This window comes from Chiloscyllium punctatum, chromosome 17, assembly GCF_047496795.1.
Source record: "Chiloscyllium punctatum isolate Juve2018m chromosome 17, sChiPun1.3, whole genome shotgun sequence".
NCBI lineage: Eukaryota > Metazoa > Chordata > Chondrichthyes > Orectolobiformes > Hemiscylliidae > Chiloscyllium > Chiloscyllium punctatum.
Genome location: NC_092755.1, coordinates 91,269,947 through 91,292,165, shown reverse-complemented (window position 1 = coordinate 91,292,165; position 22,219 = coordinate 91,269,947). Strand labels below are relative to the sequence as shown.

General features: G+C 39.7%; 1 protein-coding gene across 7 annotated transcripts in view; it reads right to left on the bottom strand.

Moving 5' to 3' along the window:
* Positions 1-972: 972 nt before the first annotated feature.
* ube3b (ubiquitin protein ligase E3B) overlaps positions 973-22,219 on the bottom strand; it is a 59,574-nt gene continuing 38,327 nt past the window's right edge. For all 7 annotated transcript variants that reach the window (XM_072587884.1, XM_072587890.1, XM_072587888.1 and 4 more), the window contains 11 exons: positions 19,272-19,371; positions 18,263-18,382; positions 15,497-15,673; positions 14,382-14,492; positions 9,131-9,268; positions 7,473-7,538; positions 6,694-6,752; positions 5,511-5,693; positions 5,105-5,216; positions 2,903-2,995; positions 973-2,476 (listed from right to left, as the gene is read on the bottom strand). In XM_072587884.1, coding sequence (XP_072443985.1) covers positions 2,285-2,476; positions 2,903-2,995; positions 5,105-5,216; positions 5,511-5,693; positions 6,694-6,752; positions 7,473-7,538; positions 9,131-9,268; positions 14,382-14,492; positions 15,497-15,673; positions 18,263-18,382; positions 19,272-19,371 — 1,351 coding nt within the window. In that variant the 3' untranslated portion in view covers positions 973-2,284. The remainder of the gene's footprint in view (positions 2,477-2,902; positions 2,996-5,104; positions 5,217-5,510; positions 5,694-6,693; positions 6,753-7,472; positions 7,539-9,130; positions 9,269-14,381; positions 14,493-15,496; positions 15,674-18,262; positions 18,383-19,271; positions 19,372-22,219) is intronic.

Here is a 22,219-nt window from a genome sequence, read left to right as displayed (position 1 = left end):
TCAAATCCCTCCATTCCCAGCAACATCCTTGTAAATCTTGAGCTCTCTCCATCTTAATAATCAGTACAAGCTACAAGAGACATTTTAGTAACTTGCCATGGTCTGACACTCCTGCCTGGAAGGAAGAGGGCTGGATGCAGAAAGTCTGAGCTGAAAATGTGTTGCTGGAAAAGCGGAACAGGTCAGGCAGCATCCAAGGAGCAGGAGAATTGACGTTTTGGGCATGAGCCCTTCTTCAGGATTCCTGAAGAAGGGCTCATGCCCGAAATGTCTATTCTCCTGCTCCTTGACCTGCTGTGCTTTTCCAGCAACACATTTTCAGCTCTGATTTTTTTTAACTCCAGCATCCTCACTTTCTCCTGGATGCAGAAAGTAACCACCATCTGAGTTTGTTTAAATAATATTGTTCACTATCTTCCTGGAGGCAGCCAATTAGGATCTCCAAGATCTCTTTCCAAATAATTATAACAGGTGGCTGCAGAATCAAGAAACACATTCAGCACAGCCTGTAGATATAACCATGGGCCTTCATAATATGCAACAGCGCTGGCAGCAATACAATGGAGGCACTGAGGAGGAAAAGGCTCCATGAATTATGATGTTGCAGCAATGGCATACCTTCTGCTTGGCAGATCTTAAGAATCACTGCCAATAAATGATTGATTAAATTGTTCCATGGTTCAGACCACCCATTGTGATGTCACCTCCACTGCATAATCAGTTTCCTGATATGTTGGGGACCCTTGCAAAGCAGGAAACATGTTTCCACGAAAATGACTATTACTTGAGGTCTCGACTATCATAATGTTTGTCTCCCAGAAGTAGGAACTATCATTATTTCTTACCAAAATAAGTAATTCTCACCTACGATTTTGAAGTGATGAAGCATGTGTTGTTTTAATCTCAATGCTATTGTCAGTTTTGCAGTGTATTTAACATTGATAAAATCTAGAGACTCAAACACATTCTGAATTAAATTGGGAAGTAAGATTTTTTTTAATGGCATCAAGGAATAAACCTGTTTAAAATATAAGGGTACAATCAATGCCCAAGAAATTCACTTAGGTTAATCATAACTTACTTCAGTGAACTGTATAGTAAACTTTTCTAACTTGTTATTCAAAATAATTTGCTAATATTACCGTCTCATCTCCCAAGACCACGCAATTGTCAAATTCCATGTGCATCAAAATGCCTTTTAAAAAAAGGTTATTTTATATTAAATATTCACTACTTAGTACAAATTATAAATAACAATTGCTTGGCAGTTTTAAAACAAAATCCAAATTTGGGATTTGGATAATTAACTTTCTCCATTCAAATACTTGTGATTTAGCACCCTGCCAACATTCGCTGTACAGTTCCACATCATCCAGACTTAATATAGCAAAGCAGGAAAAATAAAACTGACATAATATAATATTGTTCCAAAAGTCCAATGGTTACACAGGAAGTCAAATGTTAGAATTTGCATTTTCACAAATAACAAGCTGGGGTGGGGTGTGAAAATAAAAGATGTTTGTTCGTTAGTGACTTGATCATTTGCACCAGTTCACTGATCACTTGCATTGATTTATGACTCATTCTACAATTATAAATAACATTGGTTCGGCTGATCCAGTCAGTGCTGTGATTGAGGGTTGAGTGATTGAGGAAGTAAGCAGGGAACCAAATAGAAACAACTTTGCCAAAACTACTGTACCAAACAACACATGAATTCCAGAACTGCCATCCCTTTCAGCTTTCATAATATGCACCTCCTGTCCTTTGAAGAACATCTGCTAAGGTAGTTTTCAATACATTTCATATTCATATGATAGTAAACAATTAGCAAAATGTAGAAACTCTACAATATTTCTTCACAGTATTCTTAGAGGAATCTATAACATTGTAAGCCTGGATAGTTTTTTTGAGAGAAGTGTTAATGAATTTTTAAAATATTAGGCAATGTACATTGAGATAAAGCTGGACTTTGGATACTATGATTCAATCAGCCCATACCTCTCAGGAGGTGGTCTGTTTTAACTATATTTTGATTCATTGAGAGGTCTATATTGGTGATGGATTTCTATGTATGCCCCTTCAGAGAAATGAATCTAAGAGAAGTTGAAAGCCTTGGCCACTCAGCTTTACCATGAAAGGCATCATGGTCTTGATATCCAAATGATTCATAGCTGTTGGTGAGCCACTGTTTATATTTCTTTGAGCGACAACAGTTTTCTGATCCCAGCAGTCCTGTACATCACAAAAGGTGCATTCACACCCATTTCTTTGTGATTGGTGATTAGGAGAGTTCAAATCCAGTGTTCATACTGATTGCATAGCGGAGCTTCTCTCGCAGAATGCTCTTTTTACTGTAGTTAGGTAGTTTGAGGAGGTTAAAGCAAGTGGAAGAGGTTGGCAGCCGACCACCTGGCTCCTTTTTACGAATAGTAAAGAAACCCCGAAGCACACTTCCCAGTGTATCTCCAGTGTCCTGAAATACAAAGACATCTTAAATCCTAAACCATGACTTCCCATAAAGAAATAAGACATTTCTGGCTCCATTCAAAAATATTGCTTGTGATATATGTGTCCTACTTACTGGTGTTTAATCCCTGTTGTGTTAAATTTATAGATCTCAGCTAAAACTTTAATAATGTTGCTAAAATCAGCTTTTCTGCACCTTAGAGTGATCAATGACATTGCACACATCCATTATTGGACATGGTTACAGTGTCCTGCATAGTTGAACAAATATGATAACACTCACTATTTGAGCTCTCAGATGAAGCAAGATCATTCAGGTGAGATAGAAGAGAATCCATAGTCATTTTGGGAACTGTACCCCAGAATAAACCACCATCTTCAAAAGGCCTCGTGTGTGGAGGACGGAGTCTAATGGAGAAAGAAATGGTCTTACCTGATCATCTGACACCTCCACACAGCGAATGGAGAAGGGAGGTTTCAGGTATGCAAAACCCAGGAGTGGTGGCCGAGAGCAGCTTGTGACAAACTGGAATGAGGGAGATGAGAAGAAATAAAGCCTCTTAGTTCTGCAGCTTTTACATAAAGGAAAGATACATTCCAAGCTGCAGCTAAGGCAATCCTTGGAAACTCCCCAGTCACAGACATTGGCAAAGGATTCAATCTACATTTTTCCAGCAATTATTACTTTTACTGAATCTGTACCTCCAGTGAGGAGCTGGAAAGAGAAAGAGTGTTGCATTTAGAATTGGGCCATCACTTTTAAACTCTGCTAATATAGTCTGCTGTAAAATGTACAGTGAGAGTGAGTCATAAAGATGTACAGCATGGAAGCAGACCCTTCGGTCCAACTCATCCATGCCGACCAGATATCCCAATCTAATCTAGTCCCATTTGCCAGCACTTGGCCCATATCCCTTTGAACTCTTCCTATTCATATACCCATCCAGATGCCTTTTAAATATTGTAATTATACCAGCCTCCACCACTTTTCTCTGGCAGCTCATTCCATACACGCACCACCCTCTGCGTGAAAAAGGCTCCCCCTCTCACCCTAAACCTATGCCCTCTAGTTCTGGATTCCCCACCCCAGGGAAACGGCTTTGTCTGTTTAGAGTCGAGAGAGAGTGTGTTGCTGAAAAAGCACAGCAGGTCAGGTAGCATCCGAGCTGCAGGAGAATCAGTGTTTCGGACCAGAGCCCTTCATCAGGAATGTGCCCTTTTCCAGCAATACACTTTCGACTCTGATCTCCAGCATCTGCAGACCTCACTTTCACCTTGTCTATTTATCCTATCCATACCCCTCATGATTTTAAAAACTCTACGAGATCACCCCTCAGCCTTCGACGCTCCTGGGAAGACAGCCCCATCCTATTCAGCCTCTCCCTGAAGCTCAAATCCTGCAACATGCTTGTAAATCTTTTCTGAACCCTTTCAAGTTTCACAATATCCTTCTGATAGGAAGGAGACCAGAATTGCATGCAATATTCCAACAGTGGCCTAACCAATGTCCTGTACAGCTGTAACATGCTCTGACCAATAAAAGAAAGCATACCAAACGCCGCCTTCACTATCCTATCTACCTGCATTAAGTGTATAAGACCTGCTAAGATTTGCTTTCCCAAAATGCAGCACCTGTCATTTATCTAAACTCCATCTGTCACTCCTCAACCCAGTGGCCCATCTGATCAAGGTCCTTTTGTAATCCGAGGTAACCTTCTTCACTGACCACTACACCTCCAATTTTGGTGCCATCAGCAAACTTACTAACTATACCTCTTATGCTCACATCCAAATCATTTATTTAAATGATGAAAAGTAGTGGACTCAGTACTGATCCTTGTGGCACTCCACTGGTCACAGGCCTCCAGTCTGAAAAACAACCCTCCACCACACCCTCTGTCTTGTACCTTTAATCTAGTTCTGTACCCAAATGGCTAGTTCTCCCTGTATTCCATGAGATCTAATCTTGCTAACCAGTCTCCCATGGGAAACCAGAGAGAGAGAGAGAGAGAGAGAGAGAGAAAGAAAGAGAGAGAGAGAGAGAGTGTAAATAAATACACTTATCAATGCACAGAACAGCAGCCTATTTGGTTAGCAGATTATTATTTCCTGTGCTCAATATGGTCATGTCTGCATGTAAATGGCTCTAGCTTAACTTTCAAAGTTTTAGTAATAAGGATTTTTTTTTATTACTACAGTAAATTGCCTTCATAGAATAGCAATACTGGTCAAATCAATTGTAGATTCAAGCTCATATAAAGGTAAGTGAAGGGAATCACTGAGCCTTCACAGAAACCTGTGCAAGATACAACACTTGCATGGAATTTGGCTATCATGGAATTTAAAAGGTTTATATGAATATATTTTTGCTGATGTTGATTGGGATTGAACAACAGAACCAAATTTATCTCTTTGCCATGATATTGGTCTAGTTAGAACACTGACATACTGAACTTAGACCATGATCATATCAATTGTAGTCAATTTTGAATTTCAGAATATCAACCCTTATTCAAAAGCAAGACATCTTGTAGAATAAACAGGTTCTAAAAGAGAAAAATAGAATAGTTATCAGAGGAGGAAGCTGAAGAGACACTAAGGAAAGAATTTTAAAATGACACTAAGATCCACTAACCTTAAGAAACATGGCTCGTTCTTCTGCTGTGAAGTCACGAGCCAAGATATCCCAGAGCCATGTGATCACACGGTGACTACCATGAAAACCACCATAATACACAGTATGCTTCCTGTACAGGGAAGAACAGCAATCATTACACATGGACCAGAAGTAATCCTCAAATAAATCACAATTCATTTATTCACAAAATTTCATGATTTTAATCTACTGGGTCTCCTGTGGCACTTCCCACAATAATTCAGGACACTGAATTTTTCCAAGCATGCATCAGTGTTCCATCTGCAGATACAAAGGGTTTCACAAAGAAAAATGATAAGCAAATAAGCAGCGCACTCCTCTTTCCAAAAGTGATATTAAAAACAAATTGTCTCCAATTTACTTAAAAGTCTCTTCAGTGTCTTACTTAAGATCCTCCAGGTCAATTTCTGCATTGTCTCCAGCAATTAAGCGTTGCACTTCTGGAGTTGAGAACATACGGAGCCATTCTGGGTTAACGATGGATCGGAATCCTCGGATGAAAGCAATCGTCTGGTCCTTAATCTGAGTGTGCATTCGGAAGTGAGCCATGAGGTGGATGTAACTGATTCTGTTGGTAGATGGCAAAAACTTAAGCATTTTTCAAGTATTAAATCAGCTATTCAACCTTCCAAAAACATGCATGTTTGTTACTGCAAACACTTCAAAATGGAAGAGCAGAAGAATTGAATGGCTGTGTTAGCACAAAATGGCATAGTACTGGCTACAACAGCAACTAATGAAACTGCAATTACTCAATAACTGGGAATTTGGAATTATTTGAAAAATGTTGGGAAGGCATAGCAAGGCAGTCAGCAACAAGACAAAGGCAAGTTGATGTTATGGGTTTAATGATACAGATGCTTATAGATGTCAAACTGTATCAGCTTTCATGTATTCCTTTTAATCCTACATTTGGTGCATAGGATGAACTGTACTAAGAACGTGCATATCCCAATTTGATCCCGATGACTGCTCGAATGACGATCATCTGGAAAACAAGGCATGAATTTCCCAAAGCTTCCAAAGTGCTGCAATTAGCCTGAACTGGACATAATAGAAAACATCTGTTCATGCACAGATACTGCTCAGTCAGCTGATGTTGCAGGAGGATTGTCAATATGTTACAGATATGAAAACAGACCGCACTACCATCTAGGGCACATATCCAAAAATGCAGCTCCTCACCCTCCAAAAATGTCTGGAATAAGGAAAGGGTGTAAAGCCTACTGAACTATTGTACCCAGAGCCAAAGTATAATCAAAGAATTCTCACGGACAGTTGGTTCTACTATATCGCTTCTTTCTTCAAAGCGAATTGGCTTTAATCGTGATTCATTCGGTTATATGGTGTGGCTTTTGTGTGATTTTATAATGTGTGATTGTGTGAAAACAGAACTATCCCATTATATCAAATCCGACTGTACACCCTACCTCCGCCTAACCCCATCCCCCAGGAGGGGAAATTACATTTGAAAATGCAAGATACATTTTGAAATGTGAAACAGGGTTGACAAACACTGCTCCTGAAGAAATGCACTCCAAATTGCATTTGGCCAAAGACGTACTTACTTATTTTCATTGGTGACCCCAATAGTCTTCCCACCAGGCACCAGCTCATGGCAAACAAGCTGTTGAATTAAAAAAAATATCAAACTGATTCGAATACAAAGTCAGGATGTTACCAAGCTGTATAGCAATAATAAAACTGAGTAAATAGTGAATTTACTGAGTGTTACTGGCCAACATTTCCACAGACCCTGCTTAAAGCCATGTAGTACTTGCCCCATGTTATATGAGTAATCTCAAAGCAGTGTTGCTGAGCAGCGATTAGGAGCATGTACTTCATCTAATCTTACTCTTTTACCAGTCCAAAGGCAGACAGGCCATTAACAGTACCCAGGAAACATGAGGTATTCTGACAATGATTGGAGAGTAAACCCAGTAAGTTCTGGGTATGTGTGTTCACCAGAAATTTATCCATCACAGATGCATTAACACCAGGGGCTGAAACAAGATAGCCAAGACTCATTAATAAATTAACTGGTTAACAGTCAAGATTCATGTGAAATCGATTTACATTTCCTACCTACTAGTTTTACCAAGAGAATCAGAAAAGGTAGAAAATTGCTGGGTAATAATAAACCAAAAGGTTGAATTGTTCATAGATTTTAGATCGCATTTGATCTAAAACTTTATTTTTGCTCCAGATCATAGTACAGGTACGAAACTCAATGCCTGAAGATCTGGTTCTTAAGAGAGGACTCCACTAGATATACCATGGATAGTTTATCGCGCAGGTACTATGGACTTTGTGCTTATTACTTATCTGTAAACTGTGACAGAATTACCTGACCCATAACATCCTCATCATAGGATAATGTCAAACCAAGGTCACCAATGTCCCCATCATATCGCTGCAAAGAAAAATATAAATACAATCACTACTTTAACAGATTCTGTTCTAATTGTCCTTGAGAAGATGGTGGTGAGCTGCCATCTTGAACTACTGTAGTTCTATGTGCTTTAGGGAGACCCAGTGTGTTCTGGGTGCAATGATTCAAGATGGCAGCAAATCAATGTTGGAAGGTAGAATAACCAATAAAACACTCAAGAATTCAGCTGGTACAAAAGTTCATACAAGGTGAGTTACCAGAGAGAAACTGGCACCAGCCAATGTCATAATGGAACGATCATGATGTAATGCCTCCAAGTTCATCTTAGCAATTTCATATTATAATGTGCAAAGTCTAAAATTTCTGGCAGGGATCAGCAAAACATTATCTTACTTTCTCCTTTTGCCTTCATCTTTACTCTGAGGTCAGGTTTTACTCCAGACTGCTCTTTGGAATAAGTTGTAACAAATACAACTTCATGGTTTTTTAAAAAAATGTGATGTTGACATCATGACAACAATATCCTGGTAGATGACTAAGAACAGTGATGAGCAATATTCCCTCCTATTTTTCTTTAGTGTGAGACCCATTTGTTTCTTTGCATGGTATCTTTGATATTGCTGTATATGCATTCGTCTTAAAAGGACTGCTGTTTGTAACACAGCCTATTTGTCCACATGCAACACATCCCTGATTGTTTTGTAGTCTCACCCCACTAGTGCAGTTTAAAGTGAGTGTTCACAATTACTGAATTCAAATATCTCAGGCAAAGCCAAATTTTATTTCCTGTCATGAGATTTCAAATAGTTCATTTGGAATGTGCTCTCATTAACTTCTACTTTTGATATAAAAACCTATACAGTTAAAATTAGCTGGACAACTAGGATTTGTAAATTAGGCTACTTATGATACATTAAAAACTGCACAATAAGAATGGTTGATTGTAGTGCTTTAATTAAAACTTGCACTGATATAATGTCTTTAAAACATCTCCATTGCATCAGGCCTTAAAACTATATATTTGAGAAAGATGTGGGGAAATAGTGAAGAAAACATGAAAGCTTATAAAATGAAACAAAATCAAAAGATGAAAATAAAGAAGCAAAGGAAGATGTAGATGTGGAGGACAAGGGGGAAAAAAAGGGCATGAAATAATACACTGAGCAGGTGATTCAATTACAGAGCTCTCTCAGTTCACAGGAATGGGTATACTTCCTCACTGCCAAACAAAATGCATGGCTAGCTTGCAATGCATATACTGTAATAATTCTATAGTTATGCCATGTTAAATTCGTAAGTCTAGTTTACTCAAAGGGAACTCAAAATTGGACATCTGTGAGACACTGTTGACTAACAGCAGTACTTATGTAGGAGAATATGGATATTAAAAATCTTAGTAGGACTTATACACTTAATAGTAAGGTCCTAGGGAGTGTTGCTGATCAAAGAGACCTTGGAGTGCAGGTTCATAGCTCCTTCATAGTAGAGTCGCAGGTGTACATCTCTAGGATTCTATGAAGCAAACTTAAACTACAATCAATTTCTCGGACATTGCATCACAAAAGACAAAGCAAAATAACGTTCCTTCTACAAATTTCAGTTCCCATAATTACCTTTATGGAAGTGAGGTTTTTGTAGAACTCAGAGTCCAGGGACGGAAGTTCATCAATTGAGCTGTACAAAGCACTATGATGATGTCCAAGCACCTGACTGAGGAAGAAGGAAGCAAAAGGGACATCCACTACAATTCCCTGTAAGGGTGAAAAGAAAAGAGGGTACATTCGATTTGAATTGGAAATTTTTGTTCTCACTTCCCAAATACCACAGCCTTGCATCATCAAGCCCTGCAACTGCTTCAAGCTCAAATTCGAGCCTACATCCTTCAGTCCTTGGAATCTGAAGGGTCACTGGACCAGAAACATTAATTCTGTTTTCTCCCAAAGATGATCCCAGACCTGCTGAGTTTCTCCAGCAATTCCTGTTTTTGTTTCAGATCTCCAGCATTTGTGGTTCTTTGTTTTGTTCCTATATCTCAATCCTATCATTGATTGAAGAAGAATTTTCCAAACTACTCTCCCTGCACATTCTGCTGTGCTAATTTTTGATCCTTCTTTAAAAAACATTCTGAAAACCTATTCCTTCAACTGTGACCTTAGTTGTAACTTTCACTGTTGCTAGTATCAAATTCTCCACTGTAAAATGTTTTGCAAAGCTGACCATATTAAAGATTTGGAGGTGCTGGCATTGGACTGGGGTATACACAGTTAAAAATCACAACACCAGGTGAGAGTCCAACAGGTTTATTTGGAAGCATTATCTGTCAGAGCGCTGCTCCTTCAACAGGTGGTTATGGAGTATAAGATCGTAAGACACAGAATTTATAGCAAAAATTTACAGTGTGATGCAACTGAGATAATATATTGAAAAAGACCTGGATTGTTTGTTAAGTCTCTCATCTTTCAGAATGATCATGTTGGTTTCATTTCTTTCACATGTAATTTTAAAAAAGGTTTTAGGATTTACATTCTCAAGTGAACTTTAACAATAGGTGCCACGTCAGCTCAGATAATGCATTGAAGGTGTGAGGTGAATGTCTGTCTGTCTGTGCCCCAATGATCAAACTGATTCTATTTCTAACGAAGGGATTTACAGAATCTTATAAATATATATGCGTGTGCGTGCACGCATGAGAGTGAGTGTGTGTGTGTGTGTGTATGCATGTGAGTGTAAAGGGGTATATGTCTGTGAAAGGGTGCGTTTGTGGAGAGTGTGTATGTGTGTATATGAGAGTGGGTATGCGCAAGTGTATGGGTCTGTTGGAATGTGTGCGTGTGCGGTACATGTGAGAGAGTGAGTGCATAGTGCAATGGGGTCACCTACAGTGAGACATGAACCCAAGGTCCCAGTTGAGGCCATCCCCATGGATACCAAACTTGGCTATCAGCACCTGCTCGACCACTAGACACCCCCCCCCCCCCCCCCCCCCACACACACCCACAAATAAGTTTGTGGGGTGAATTAGTACTTGCAGAATTACATTTAATTTTGCTCAAAAAGTGCATGAATCCATGTAAGATTCTGTAAAGCCCTTTATTAGAAATAGAACCAGTCTGAACATTGGGGCACAGACAGACATTAACCTCACACTTTCAATGCATTATTTGAATTGACATGGCACCTATTGTTAAAGTTCACTTGAGAATGTAAGTTCAAAAAAGTTCTGGGATTTACATATAGAAGAACTGAAACCAACATGGTCATTCTAAAAGATGAGAGACTTAAACAATCCAGGTCTTTTTCAATATATCATTTCAGATGCATCACACTGTAAACTTTTGCTATAAATTCGGTGTCTGACGATCTTATACTCCATAACCACCTGATGAAGGAGCAGTGCTCCGAAAGCTCGTGCTTCCAAATAAACCTGTTGTACTATAACGGGTGTTGTGTGATTTTTAACTGACCATATTAAAAGCAAAATATAAAAGTAAGCATTGTTGTTTCCTTTGAGTCTGAAAGGTGCCATCTTCTCTTATGGAGCATTTTGAAATCCTATTTGTTCACTTCTCTGTTTAATTCAAACATTTGCTGAAGCTTTAATCCTCACATTTTCCTTGTGATAAGTGCCTTTGGAAACATAATTGAATTCAAATTTGAAGAATGATGTATAGTTTTTGAAAAGTATTTCAATGTTGAATTGACCTGAGGGTGATTTAAAGGAGATACACCTTCAACATTCACTCAGTGGGGGCTGCACGGTGGCACAGTGGTTAGCACTGCTGCCTCACAGCGCCAGAGACCCAGGTTCAATTCTCACCTCAGGCGACTGACTGTGTGGAGTTTGCACATTCTCCCCGTGTTTGCGTGGGTTTCCTCCCACAATCTAAAAATGTGCAGGTTAGGTGAACTGACCATGCTAAATTGTCCATAGTGTTAGGTGAAGGGGTAAATGTAGGAGTATGGGTCTGGGTGGTATACGCTTCGGCGGGTCGGTGTGGACTTGTTGGGCCGAAGGGCCTGTTTCCACACTAAGTAATCTGTAAGTAATCTAATCAGTGTAAGACTATGCAACATGAATAAGGCAGGGCAAGCGACTGAGGTGTCAGTGGGGGAGCACTTTGGGGCAAGTCATCATAATTCTATTAGTTTTAAAATAGTTAAGGAAAAGGATAGAACGGATCAAAAATTAAAGCTCTAAATTGGAGTAATAATTCTCTCATTTTGACAGTATTAAACAGAAACTTTCAAAAGTTGACTGGGGAAGGCTATTCACAGGTGAAAGGACAGTTGGGAAGTGGGAAGCCTTTAAAAATGAGGTAACAAGAGTTCAGTAATAATATGTTCCTGTTAGTGCAAAAGGAAAGGCTGGTAGGCGTAGAGAATGCTAGATATTTAGAAAAATTGAGGCTCTGGTCAAGATAAAGAAGGCAGCGTATGTCAGGTATAGACAGCTGAGATCAAGTGAATGCCTACAGAAGTATAAGGACAGTAGGAGTGTAATTAAGGAGGAAATCAGGACAGCAAAAAGGACACATGATATAGCTTTGGCAAACAGAGTTAAGGAGAATCCAAAGCAGTTCTACAAGTACTTTAAAGGCAGAAGAGTAACCAGGGAAAGAATAGGGCCCCTTAAAGATCAACGTGGCTGTCTATGTGTGAAATCACAAGTGATGGATGAGATAATAAACATATTTTACATCAGTATTCATTGTGCAGAAGGACATGGCAGATGGGGAAATAAATAGTGATGTTTTGAAAAGTGTTCATATTACAGAAGAGGTGGTGCTAGAGGTCTTAAAATGCATAAAGTTGGACAAATCCTCAGGACCTGATTAGGTGTTTCTAAGAACTTTGTTGGAAGCTAGAGAGAAATTGCTGGGCCCCTTGCTGAGATACTTGCATCATTGATAGATACAAGTGAGGTGCTGGAGGACTGGAGATTAGCTAATGTGGTGCTGTTATTTAAGAAAAGCTGCAAGGAAAAGCCATGGAACTAGACCAGTGAGCCTTACGGCAGTAGTGGGTAAGTTGTTAGAGCAGATTTTGAGGGACAGGATTTACATGCACGTGTAAAGGCAAGGACTGATTAGGGATAGCCACATGGCTTTGTGTGTGGGAAATCATGTCTCACTAACTTGATTGGGTTTTTTGAAGAATTGACAAAGATGATTGATGAAAGCACAGCAGTAGACGTTGTTTATTTGGATTTCAGCAAAGCATTTGACAAGGTTCGGCATGGTAGACTGGTTAGATTAGATTAGATTACACTACATTACAGTGTGGAAACAGGCCCTTCGGCCCAACAAGTCCACACCGACCCGCCGAAGCGCAACCCACCCATACCCCTACATTTACCCCTTACCTAACACTACGGGCAATTTAGCATGGCCAATTCACCTGACCTGCACATCTTTGGACTGTGGGAGGAAACCGGAGCACCCGGAGGAAACCCATGCAGACACGGGGAGAACGTGCAAACTCCACACAGTCAGTTAGTGAGGTTAGATTACATGGGATCTGGGGGTACTAGCCAGTTGGATACAAAATTGGCTTGAATGTCGGACACAGAGGGTGGTGGTGGAGGCTTGCTTTTTAGACTGGACACCTGCCACCAGTAGTGTGTAACGAGGATCAATGCTGGGTGCATTGTTTTTGGTCATTTATATAAATGATTTTATTGTGAATATAGGTGGTTTGGTTAGTAAGTTTGCAGATGACACCAAAATAGGTGATGTAGTTGTCAGTAAAGAATGTTATCTCAGGAGTACAATGGGACCTCGATCAGATGGGCCAATAGGCCAAGGAGTGGCAGATGGAGTTTAATTTAGATAAATCCAAGGTGTTGCATTTTGGCAAGACAAACCAGGTCAAGACTTATACATTTAACGGTAGGGGCCTGGGGAGTATTGCCAAACAAAGAGATCTTAGGGTGCGGATGCATTGTTCCTCGAAATTGGAGGTGTAGTTAGACAGGGGGGTGAAGGTGGCATTTGGCACGCTTACCTTCTTTGGTAAGAACATTGAATATAGGAGTTGGGATGTTATGTTGCGGTTGTACAGAGCATTAATGAGTCCACTTTTAGAGTATTGCATACAAATCTGGTCATCCTTCTATAGGAAGCATGTTGCTAAACCTGAGAGGGTGCAGAAAAAGTTTACAAGGATGTTGCCAGGACTGGAGGGCTTGAGTTATAGGAAGAAGCTGAATAGGATGGGGCTTTTCTTCCCCTGGAGTGGAGGGGTGACCTTACAGAGGTTTATAAAATCATAAAAGGCATGGCTATTCACACTATCCAAGGTCTTTTTCCAAGGATGGGGGAGCTCCGAAATTAAAGGACATAGGTTTGAGGTGAGAGGGGAAAGATTTAAAAGGCACCTGAGGGATAACATTTTCACACAGAGGTCAGTGCGTGTGTAGAATGAGCTGCCAGAGAAAGTGCTGGAGGTGGGTACAATTACAACATTCAAAAGGCAACTGAATAGGCATATGAATAGGAAAATTTTAGAGGGATGTAGGCCAAATGCAGGCAAATGGAACTAGATTAGATTGTGATATCTAGTCAGCGCAGACAAGTTGGCCCAAAGGGTCTGTTTCCATGCTGTATGACTCCACGACTGGACTTTATCACTACATCTTCAATGCAGTTCACATTCCTGTAGTTTTAATGGCAGGTACTATAGCAGTTCAAACAAAATAAAGCAAACAAAACAAATTCACAGGAGATTTCCACAGACATAAAAAGACCATTAGGCCTGACAATTATTAATAAATCAATCAATTTTCACAAGATAATCAGACCTTTTCTGTGGGCCAAATTATTAACCAGCACTGATTCATACAAGGTTTGCTAGCCCTATTTGTACCTCGTAGACAGCTTTTCCAAGCATTTTTCCAACAAATTCAAAAAGCTGCAAGTGGTTCTCATGGATGTAAGAGGTGGGGGACGGATACAGTCGCTCATCTCCACTGGTAGTCTGTAAGAGAGAAAGCAAACTAAAAACTATGCGGGGAAGAAATGCACTGGAGTTGCATATAGATAAAAAGGGTTAACCTGAATAAATGAAAACAGACCGCCCAAGTCCATATATTCAGCGAGCACAGGAGGTGAAAGAGAGGAGGAAAGGAAGAAGAGGGAGGAGGAGGGCAGGAGGGAGGAGGGAATGATGGAGAGGAAGAAGGGGGAAGGAGGGGAGAGAGACCAGAGAGAGAGTGAGCGAGACCAAGAGGGGTTGAGATACAGCTGAGCAGCACACAAACAAATTTACACTGGGAAAGCAAGAACAATTCCATATATTAATAGAATAAGTATAGTTTGAAAGTAGACTATTTGCCTCATCAAGTATACACCAGCCCTCCGAGGAGAATCCCTCCCATACTCACCCCCATCCTAAACTTGTGACCCTGCATTTACCATGACTAGCCCACCTAGCCTCCACATCCCTGGACACTAAGACAATTTGGGATGGACAATCCACCTAACCTACATATTCCTGGACACTAGGGCAATTTACCACGTCCAATCCACCTAGCCTGCACATCCTTGGACTGTGGGAAGAAACCGGAACATCTGGAAGAAACCCATGCAGTTACAGGGAGAATGTGCAAACTCCAGAGAGTCAAAGGGTGAAATTGAACCCAGGTCCCTGATGCTATGAGGCAGCAGTACTAACCACTGAGACATCATGCAGACAGCACAGCAGGCAGAGGGAAATAAACTTCAAGAGACAGTCAGAGGTATGAAGCAGGTCCTTTGATTTTCATTTTCTTCAATGTGGAGATGCCAGTGTTGGACTGGGGTGGACAAAGTCAGGAGTCACACACCACTGGGTTATAGTCCAAAGGGTTTATATGAAATCACAAGCTTCTAGAGCAGTGCTCCATTATTGTGATTTCAAATAAACCTGTTGGACTACAACCTGGGGTCATGTGACTTCTGCCGTTGCATTTTCTTCCACATTTTACCCAAACAATGGTTTACCTTGAAGAGATTCAGAGCAGGGTCAAAAACCTTCTTAATGATTTCTTCTAAAAATTCTTTGAAAACACCATCCTGATCAATCCCAGCCTCATCCACTCCTAGATCATTCACAAATTTCACTCTGATAACTCCTTTCATAGTGTTCACAGGGAGACGCCGTAACTGTTCGTAACCATCCTAGAAACAAAGAAAACATCTGTTGTCAACTTATTACTAAAGAAACAATGAAAACGGTGAAAGAAGCTGCTTTTATTATTGCCCCTCACATCCCCAAACATCCCAAAGTAGTCCACAGCCTTTGAAGAGCTTCTGAAGTACAATTACTATTGCTTTATAAATAAATAAACAAATGCCAACTTGAACACACCAACATCCTGGAAAACATCAGAGATAAATTGCCACTTGTTCTGGTGAAATGGTGTTGCTCATAAATTAATGTTAGGCAGGTCTCTTAGCAAACTCCTTTGTTCTTTTTTAAGTAATATTATAGGATTTTTTTTCCAAACCAGCTGAAAAAGAGATGAAGCCCTGATATGATATCTTATGGAAAAGATCGGACAATGGAGCAATCCCTCACTGAAGTGTCAGAGTCAAATCAGGGAGTAGGTGTGCAATATGTGACCTGTGACTCAGAACCAATGAATACCACTATTGAGCCAAGGTGACATTAAATAATATATAATAAGGTATTTTAGGAACTAATGTCTTGAGGGATATTGCATGGCTGACTGATTCATAAAATATGACATACTGACTACGATATGAATCAGAACTATGTTTCATTAATTTGTAAAGACACTTTAAAAAAAAACATGTTCTTTTTTTTGGTTAAAATTAACATGCAATCTCTTGCTATTGGTCTTTAAAGCTACATACAGTGAAACAAGTACTTTTTGGGAACATTACATATATTACCAACATTATTATATTACATTATGTGGTGCCACATTATAAGAAAGATGTGAATGTATTGAACAGAGTGCAGGAGCGATTTAACAGAATGGTTCTAGAAATTTCAACGATGAGGACAGATTAAAGAAGTTGGACTGTTCTCCCTGGAGAGAAGGCCAAGAGATCTGATTAAGGTTTTCAAAATCATAAGTGGATAAAGTAGATAGGGTAAAGCTATTTCTGCTTGTAAATTATATAAGATGGTGGAAGAGTAGATTTGGAGTGATGTGCAAATGAAGGAAGGATGTGAAAAATGCTTTTTCACACATCGAGTTGTTAGTGCTTGGATTCATTGCCCAGAAATGTGGTGGAGGCAGGTTTGATTGAGGCATTCAGTTGATGGTGTTAAATGGTCCATTGAATATTAATGGTGTGCAGGGATATGGGGAAAACGTAGGAGGTTGGCAATAGGTAATGGAGCTGGTGCAGGCGAGATGGATGAATGGCTGCCTCCTGCAGAGAGTAATTCTGTGATTTTGATTATGAAGCTTATTTTGGAGTCACTTGTGGCTTTGCAGCATTTTGCACTTCCATTTAATCTTTGGCAATTACTGCAGTATTTCCTGAACTGGATTTCAGCACCGATCCCTCAGTTCTTCTGTCCATTAATGGCATGACTACCACTGCGTTCCCAGGTAAATTAATGAGTTTTACTGAAACCATGCTTCTCATAAAGCCCTAAAGGTTCCACAGTGTTTCCCTTCCTTTCTAATCAGACTAAGAAAGGCATCAGGCACTGAAATTCCTGCCAAACACACAAGTTTCATTAACCTTTGTTACAGAATCCAAACAATATTAAGAATGGCTGTTGTGTTTGTCATTAAAGCACACAACACAGTCTAAAGCCACATGTAGGTGGTCAGTCTAGGTTCTTATTTATGACAGATTCCAAGGCAGGGACAGAAATCACGAGCCCCATGCTGCTCCTGACCTGTGCCCGAGTTATTGGGCACTGATTTATTCTCTGGTCCTGGTCCCGGTCCTTGGCATGTGCCATTGTCAAGTTTCAGAGCAGTAATAGCAGTAGCCTGAGAACCAATTTTCAACTTATAAACTCACTTCAAACAGAAGAGTAATAACATTCTGTTCTGTTTAGGATTAAGCATGGATTACTAATATTGCAGTGGCTCAGAATCGCAAGTGTGGTACATCAAGCCTAAACAGTCATTTATGTGACACTTCAACAGCAGCTGCTTGCCTTCTAGCATACAGATTTGATTTTCCACGGCAGAATCCGGTCTACATTATCATTCGCCTTTACATCTCCTGTCACTACAGTATTTACACAGGCATTGTATTTGGAAGCTTAATGTTGAATTTATTTTTCTAGAAATATGAATACTTAATGTCAAAAACCATTAAAAACTAATATTGGGGGCCACTGGATTGGAAGATTACACAACTCCACATACAAATGGTTAACCCAATTATTCCACTGCTACTGTAGAGCAACATGTACAGAAACATTGGAAAATATGTTCATATTTTGACTTTATCCGCATGCATTCGTCAATAAGATTGGTAAGGAATACAAAGGGCTTTCCTCCTCCTTCATATCCCCACATACCCAGTGCACCTATGTCACATTTCCTAAAAAAAACAAAATCAAACAATAAATTAAAATTTATGACTAAAAGTATAAATATAAAAGTATGACTGAAGTACCAAATTTAGATATTATCCGAGAAAATTTGGGGAGTGTCTTGACCTCTTTACTGTATCTGTAAAATAGAGAAAAGAAAGCCTAACAGTGGGAATATTAAAATTAAAGTCTGTTAAAGCAAAGCACAATGTATCATATCCTGGGTATGTTACCTCAAGCATTCGGGATCTGCGTATTGTAATGTGGATGACATGAGGAGATGCAGAACTCGTCTCCACCAATCCAAGCGACTCCTTTTCCTTTGTTACCATGTTTCGGAAAAGTAGCACCCTCTGACAACAGAAAGGACAAGCAAGTTTCATTCAATCAGCAAAACAACTCAAACAGATAAAATGATTATTTCAGATCACTATCAAATAATTATTCTGTAAACAGTAATAAGCTTTTAAGTGAAATTTGAATTAAACCTTCAAAGTGGCTTTCCTCCTTTTACAATTCTTAACATTATTACCATTATTAAATGAGTAACCATCTGAGAGCACATCACAGAATAGAAGGAGCTTAGATTTACAAATTTTGAGTGCATCAATATTAAGATTGTCAAAATACATACAATAAAAGATAGAAAGGCAATGACCATGCTGCATTTCATTTTAAATGATGCAGAACTCTTATTTATTGTGTCATGGAATTCGATCGTTCTCCTTTCCCCAGCTAAGACCATTTATGAAAATTGAAATCTGGGTCACTCTTGATTATGCAACAACCCCCACGGTTACCAGAAAGGGCCCTTTCACGCAAACAGATAATACACTTCAAGTATGATGTACTGACATCAATACATCAAATGTATTGCTTGTTTAAGTGAATGATATTGCAGAGCACATAAGACTGGCTTAGGATGAACGATTTATCTGATCGAAATGAATGATAATGCTGAAGCATTTAAGTTAAACACTACTGGCAGCCCACTTAAAATAGCAGCACTCTAACACAGTAACTCCAGCAAGACCATTAATAATGTAGCTCAGTGTGCCAGATCAGTTAGCTGCAATATTTTAACAAATCAAAATATAATGGGCAAAAATACTATTCTAAGAGTTACTAGGAAAATTGCTCAAGGCAATAGCCAGGATACTTACGAGGTTTGTTGTTAGATGGACAATTCAATTAAGTGGGACTATTCCTACAAACCTTGTCATTATTCATAAACGTACTTACATTTTTATGTGGAATTGTGTGTGGGATATACTGCAATAGTAACTGAGCTCTCTTCTTCCCTTTATCCAAATCCTGGAATATCAGGCTAGGTTTCAGATCCCTTTATGAATAAGACAAATAGCTTGTCATTCAGATAAAGAACATCCAAACCATCTTGGCAGGGAAGGAGCACAAAAAGAAACTTTAATCAAAAAGAAATTCAAAGTTTCAGTCTTTCAATCAATATTCCTAACATGTAAATAAAAGTGTAAGGCATATTTTAATCAATACTTAAAACTGAATTTTTAAGGAAGAGCACAAATAATATTTGTAGATTCTAACAAGATTGGAAACCTTTTGGTACAGACAAGAGTTTATGGTGTCTCATTATGTTTAAATGTCTCAAAGTGCATCAAATCATAAGACCATAATACACAGGAGCAGAAATTGGGCCATTCAGCCCATCAAGTCTGCTCCCCATTCAATCATGGAAGACAAGTTTTTCAACCCCATTCTCCCGCTTTCTCCCCATAACTCTTGCTTTTCTTGATACTCAAGAACCTATCTATCTCTATCTTAAATATACTCAGTCACCTGGCTTCCACAGCCTTCTGTGGCAATGAATTCCATAGATTCGCCACTCGCTGAAGATGTTTCTCCTTATCTCCGTTCTAAAAGGTCTTCCTTTTACTCTAAGGTTGTACACTCTGGTCCTACTCTCTCTTACCAATGTAAACATCTTCCAAACAGCTACTGTCAAGACAATAGAGTATTCTGTATGTTTCAATTAGATTCCCCCTCATCCTTCTAAACTCCACCAAGTATAGACGCAGGGCCATCAAACATTCCTCATATGTTAAGCTTTTCATCATTCTAGTGAACCTCCTCGGAACGCGTTCCAGGGTCAGTACATCCTTCCTTTGATATGAGGCCCAAAACTGCACACAATACTCCAAATGTGGTCTGACCGGAGCCTTATACAGCCTTGGAAGTACATTACTGCTTTTATATTTAGGTCCTCTCAAAATAAATGCCATCATTGCATTTGCTTTTCTAATTACTGACTCAACCTGCAAGTTTACCTTGAGAGAATCCTGAACTAGAACACCCAAGTCTCTTTGCACTTCAGACTTCTGAACTTTCTCCCCATTGAGAAAATAGTCCGTGCCTCTATTCTTTCAAACAAAAGACATGACCCCACACTTTCCCATCTTGTACTCCACCTGCCACTTCTTTGCCCACTCTCCTAACCTGTCTAAATCCCTCTGCAACCTCCCTGCCTCCTCAATGCTAGCTTTCCCTCTACCTATCTTTGTATCATCTGCAAAATTAGCCAGAATGCCCTCAGTTCCTTCATCAAGATCATTAATGTATAAACCATTAAATATTTAGTAGCAAAATTATCTAAAAAGCCAATGAGGCAGCCATTCTGTATCTGCAACATGCTGAATGACCATTTAATCTGATTTTTATTTTGCTAGTAATTGGCTGTGCATTGTTCCAATTAGGAAAGCCATGAAATTGTATAAACGTATTTCACCAAACAGCTCTGGAATCGTTCTGTAACAGCTCCTTTATCATGAAAGCTTGTGTGCCCCAATTACCAACTGCATTTCCACTCAGGAACACAAAGGACATCCACCAGGTCATAATTCATAGATAATTAAACTGGCTGCAATCTACAAAGAACTTTTTACAAACAACTAAAATATGGTAAAGCATGGAATGAAATACCACAATTCTAATTCACAATTCCTTGCTTTAGGAACATTAATTTTAGTGCAAACTATGGCATCACTAGTATACCAAGATGAAGGAAAACTGGTTTCTGTCCTTAGAGAGAAAGTTATTAATGAATGAATTCTGGCAAAAAAGTGGGAATCAAAACATTTTGACACCAAAGTCATAAGATCTACAGATTATAATTGTTATTTCTCGAGACAAAGACATCTGAATAATTGTTCTCAAAATCTCATGGGTTGCTGCAACTAAATTCTTATAACACAAATCACCTCTGTGATTGTGAAGATGGACGCTATCACAGACTGCAGAAGTGCCTTTTTGTATGAAGAATATGTGTGCACATGCTGCTGATTCTACTATAATCCATTCACAATGATTTCAGCAGCTGTGGATGTGTAGATGGCCCCCAGTGTGGCTGTTGCAACAGTGCACTTGCTGATATTCCTCCTCTTTTTCACTGGCTGGAGATGAGGAGGAGGTTGGGGCAAAGGTCAGACAGAGCGTGGTTGCAGGGTTAGAGGTTGGGGGGAGGCACAGGTGGAGACTGGGGCCCACAAAGAGGATCTTACCCTCTTGTTGGTGTCATCTTAGCTGCCATGCTGCTTGGGGAGGAACACAACTCTGAGCAGAGAGGCCATGCCCAGCTGCTGCTGCATTTCTGGAACATGAATGAAGATGGGGCTACAGGAGCAACAGGAACAGGATAACTAGTGTAGCAACAGCCCTGGCCTCCAGGCATGGCTCCCCAGCAAGAGGCCCTTGCCAGATGATGAAGGAATGGCGACTGAAACGTCACCACCAGTGAGGGAAAGCTCCTCTTCATTAGCCCTCACCTCCATCTACAACTTGCCAAGTCTTGGATCATAGTTCTGGAAATTTAGCGGATTTCCAGGCACTGGTTCTGCTGCTTTCTGTCACTTTGAATTGATCGAGAGAGAGCCTCTTTGCACATGTGCACTTTGTGCCACTTAGAAATAATGTTGACAGCATTTGCATCCCCCTTCCAATGAAGTCTAAGCTCAGTAGAATTTCTAATCTTCCCCTAGGACAATTTTTCATTTCTCTTCAAATTTATGCCTAATCCCAAAAGGTCAGGTATTGTGCTCTTGTCCCTTATGAGCATAGATGTACTATACTAATTTTTTTCTCTTGCAATATTACGCTAGTCAGCGATTGTTCAGTTTCAATTTTATCAATGAGCTAAATTTTATGGGAGACTATGGTCC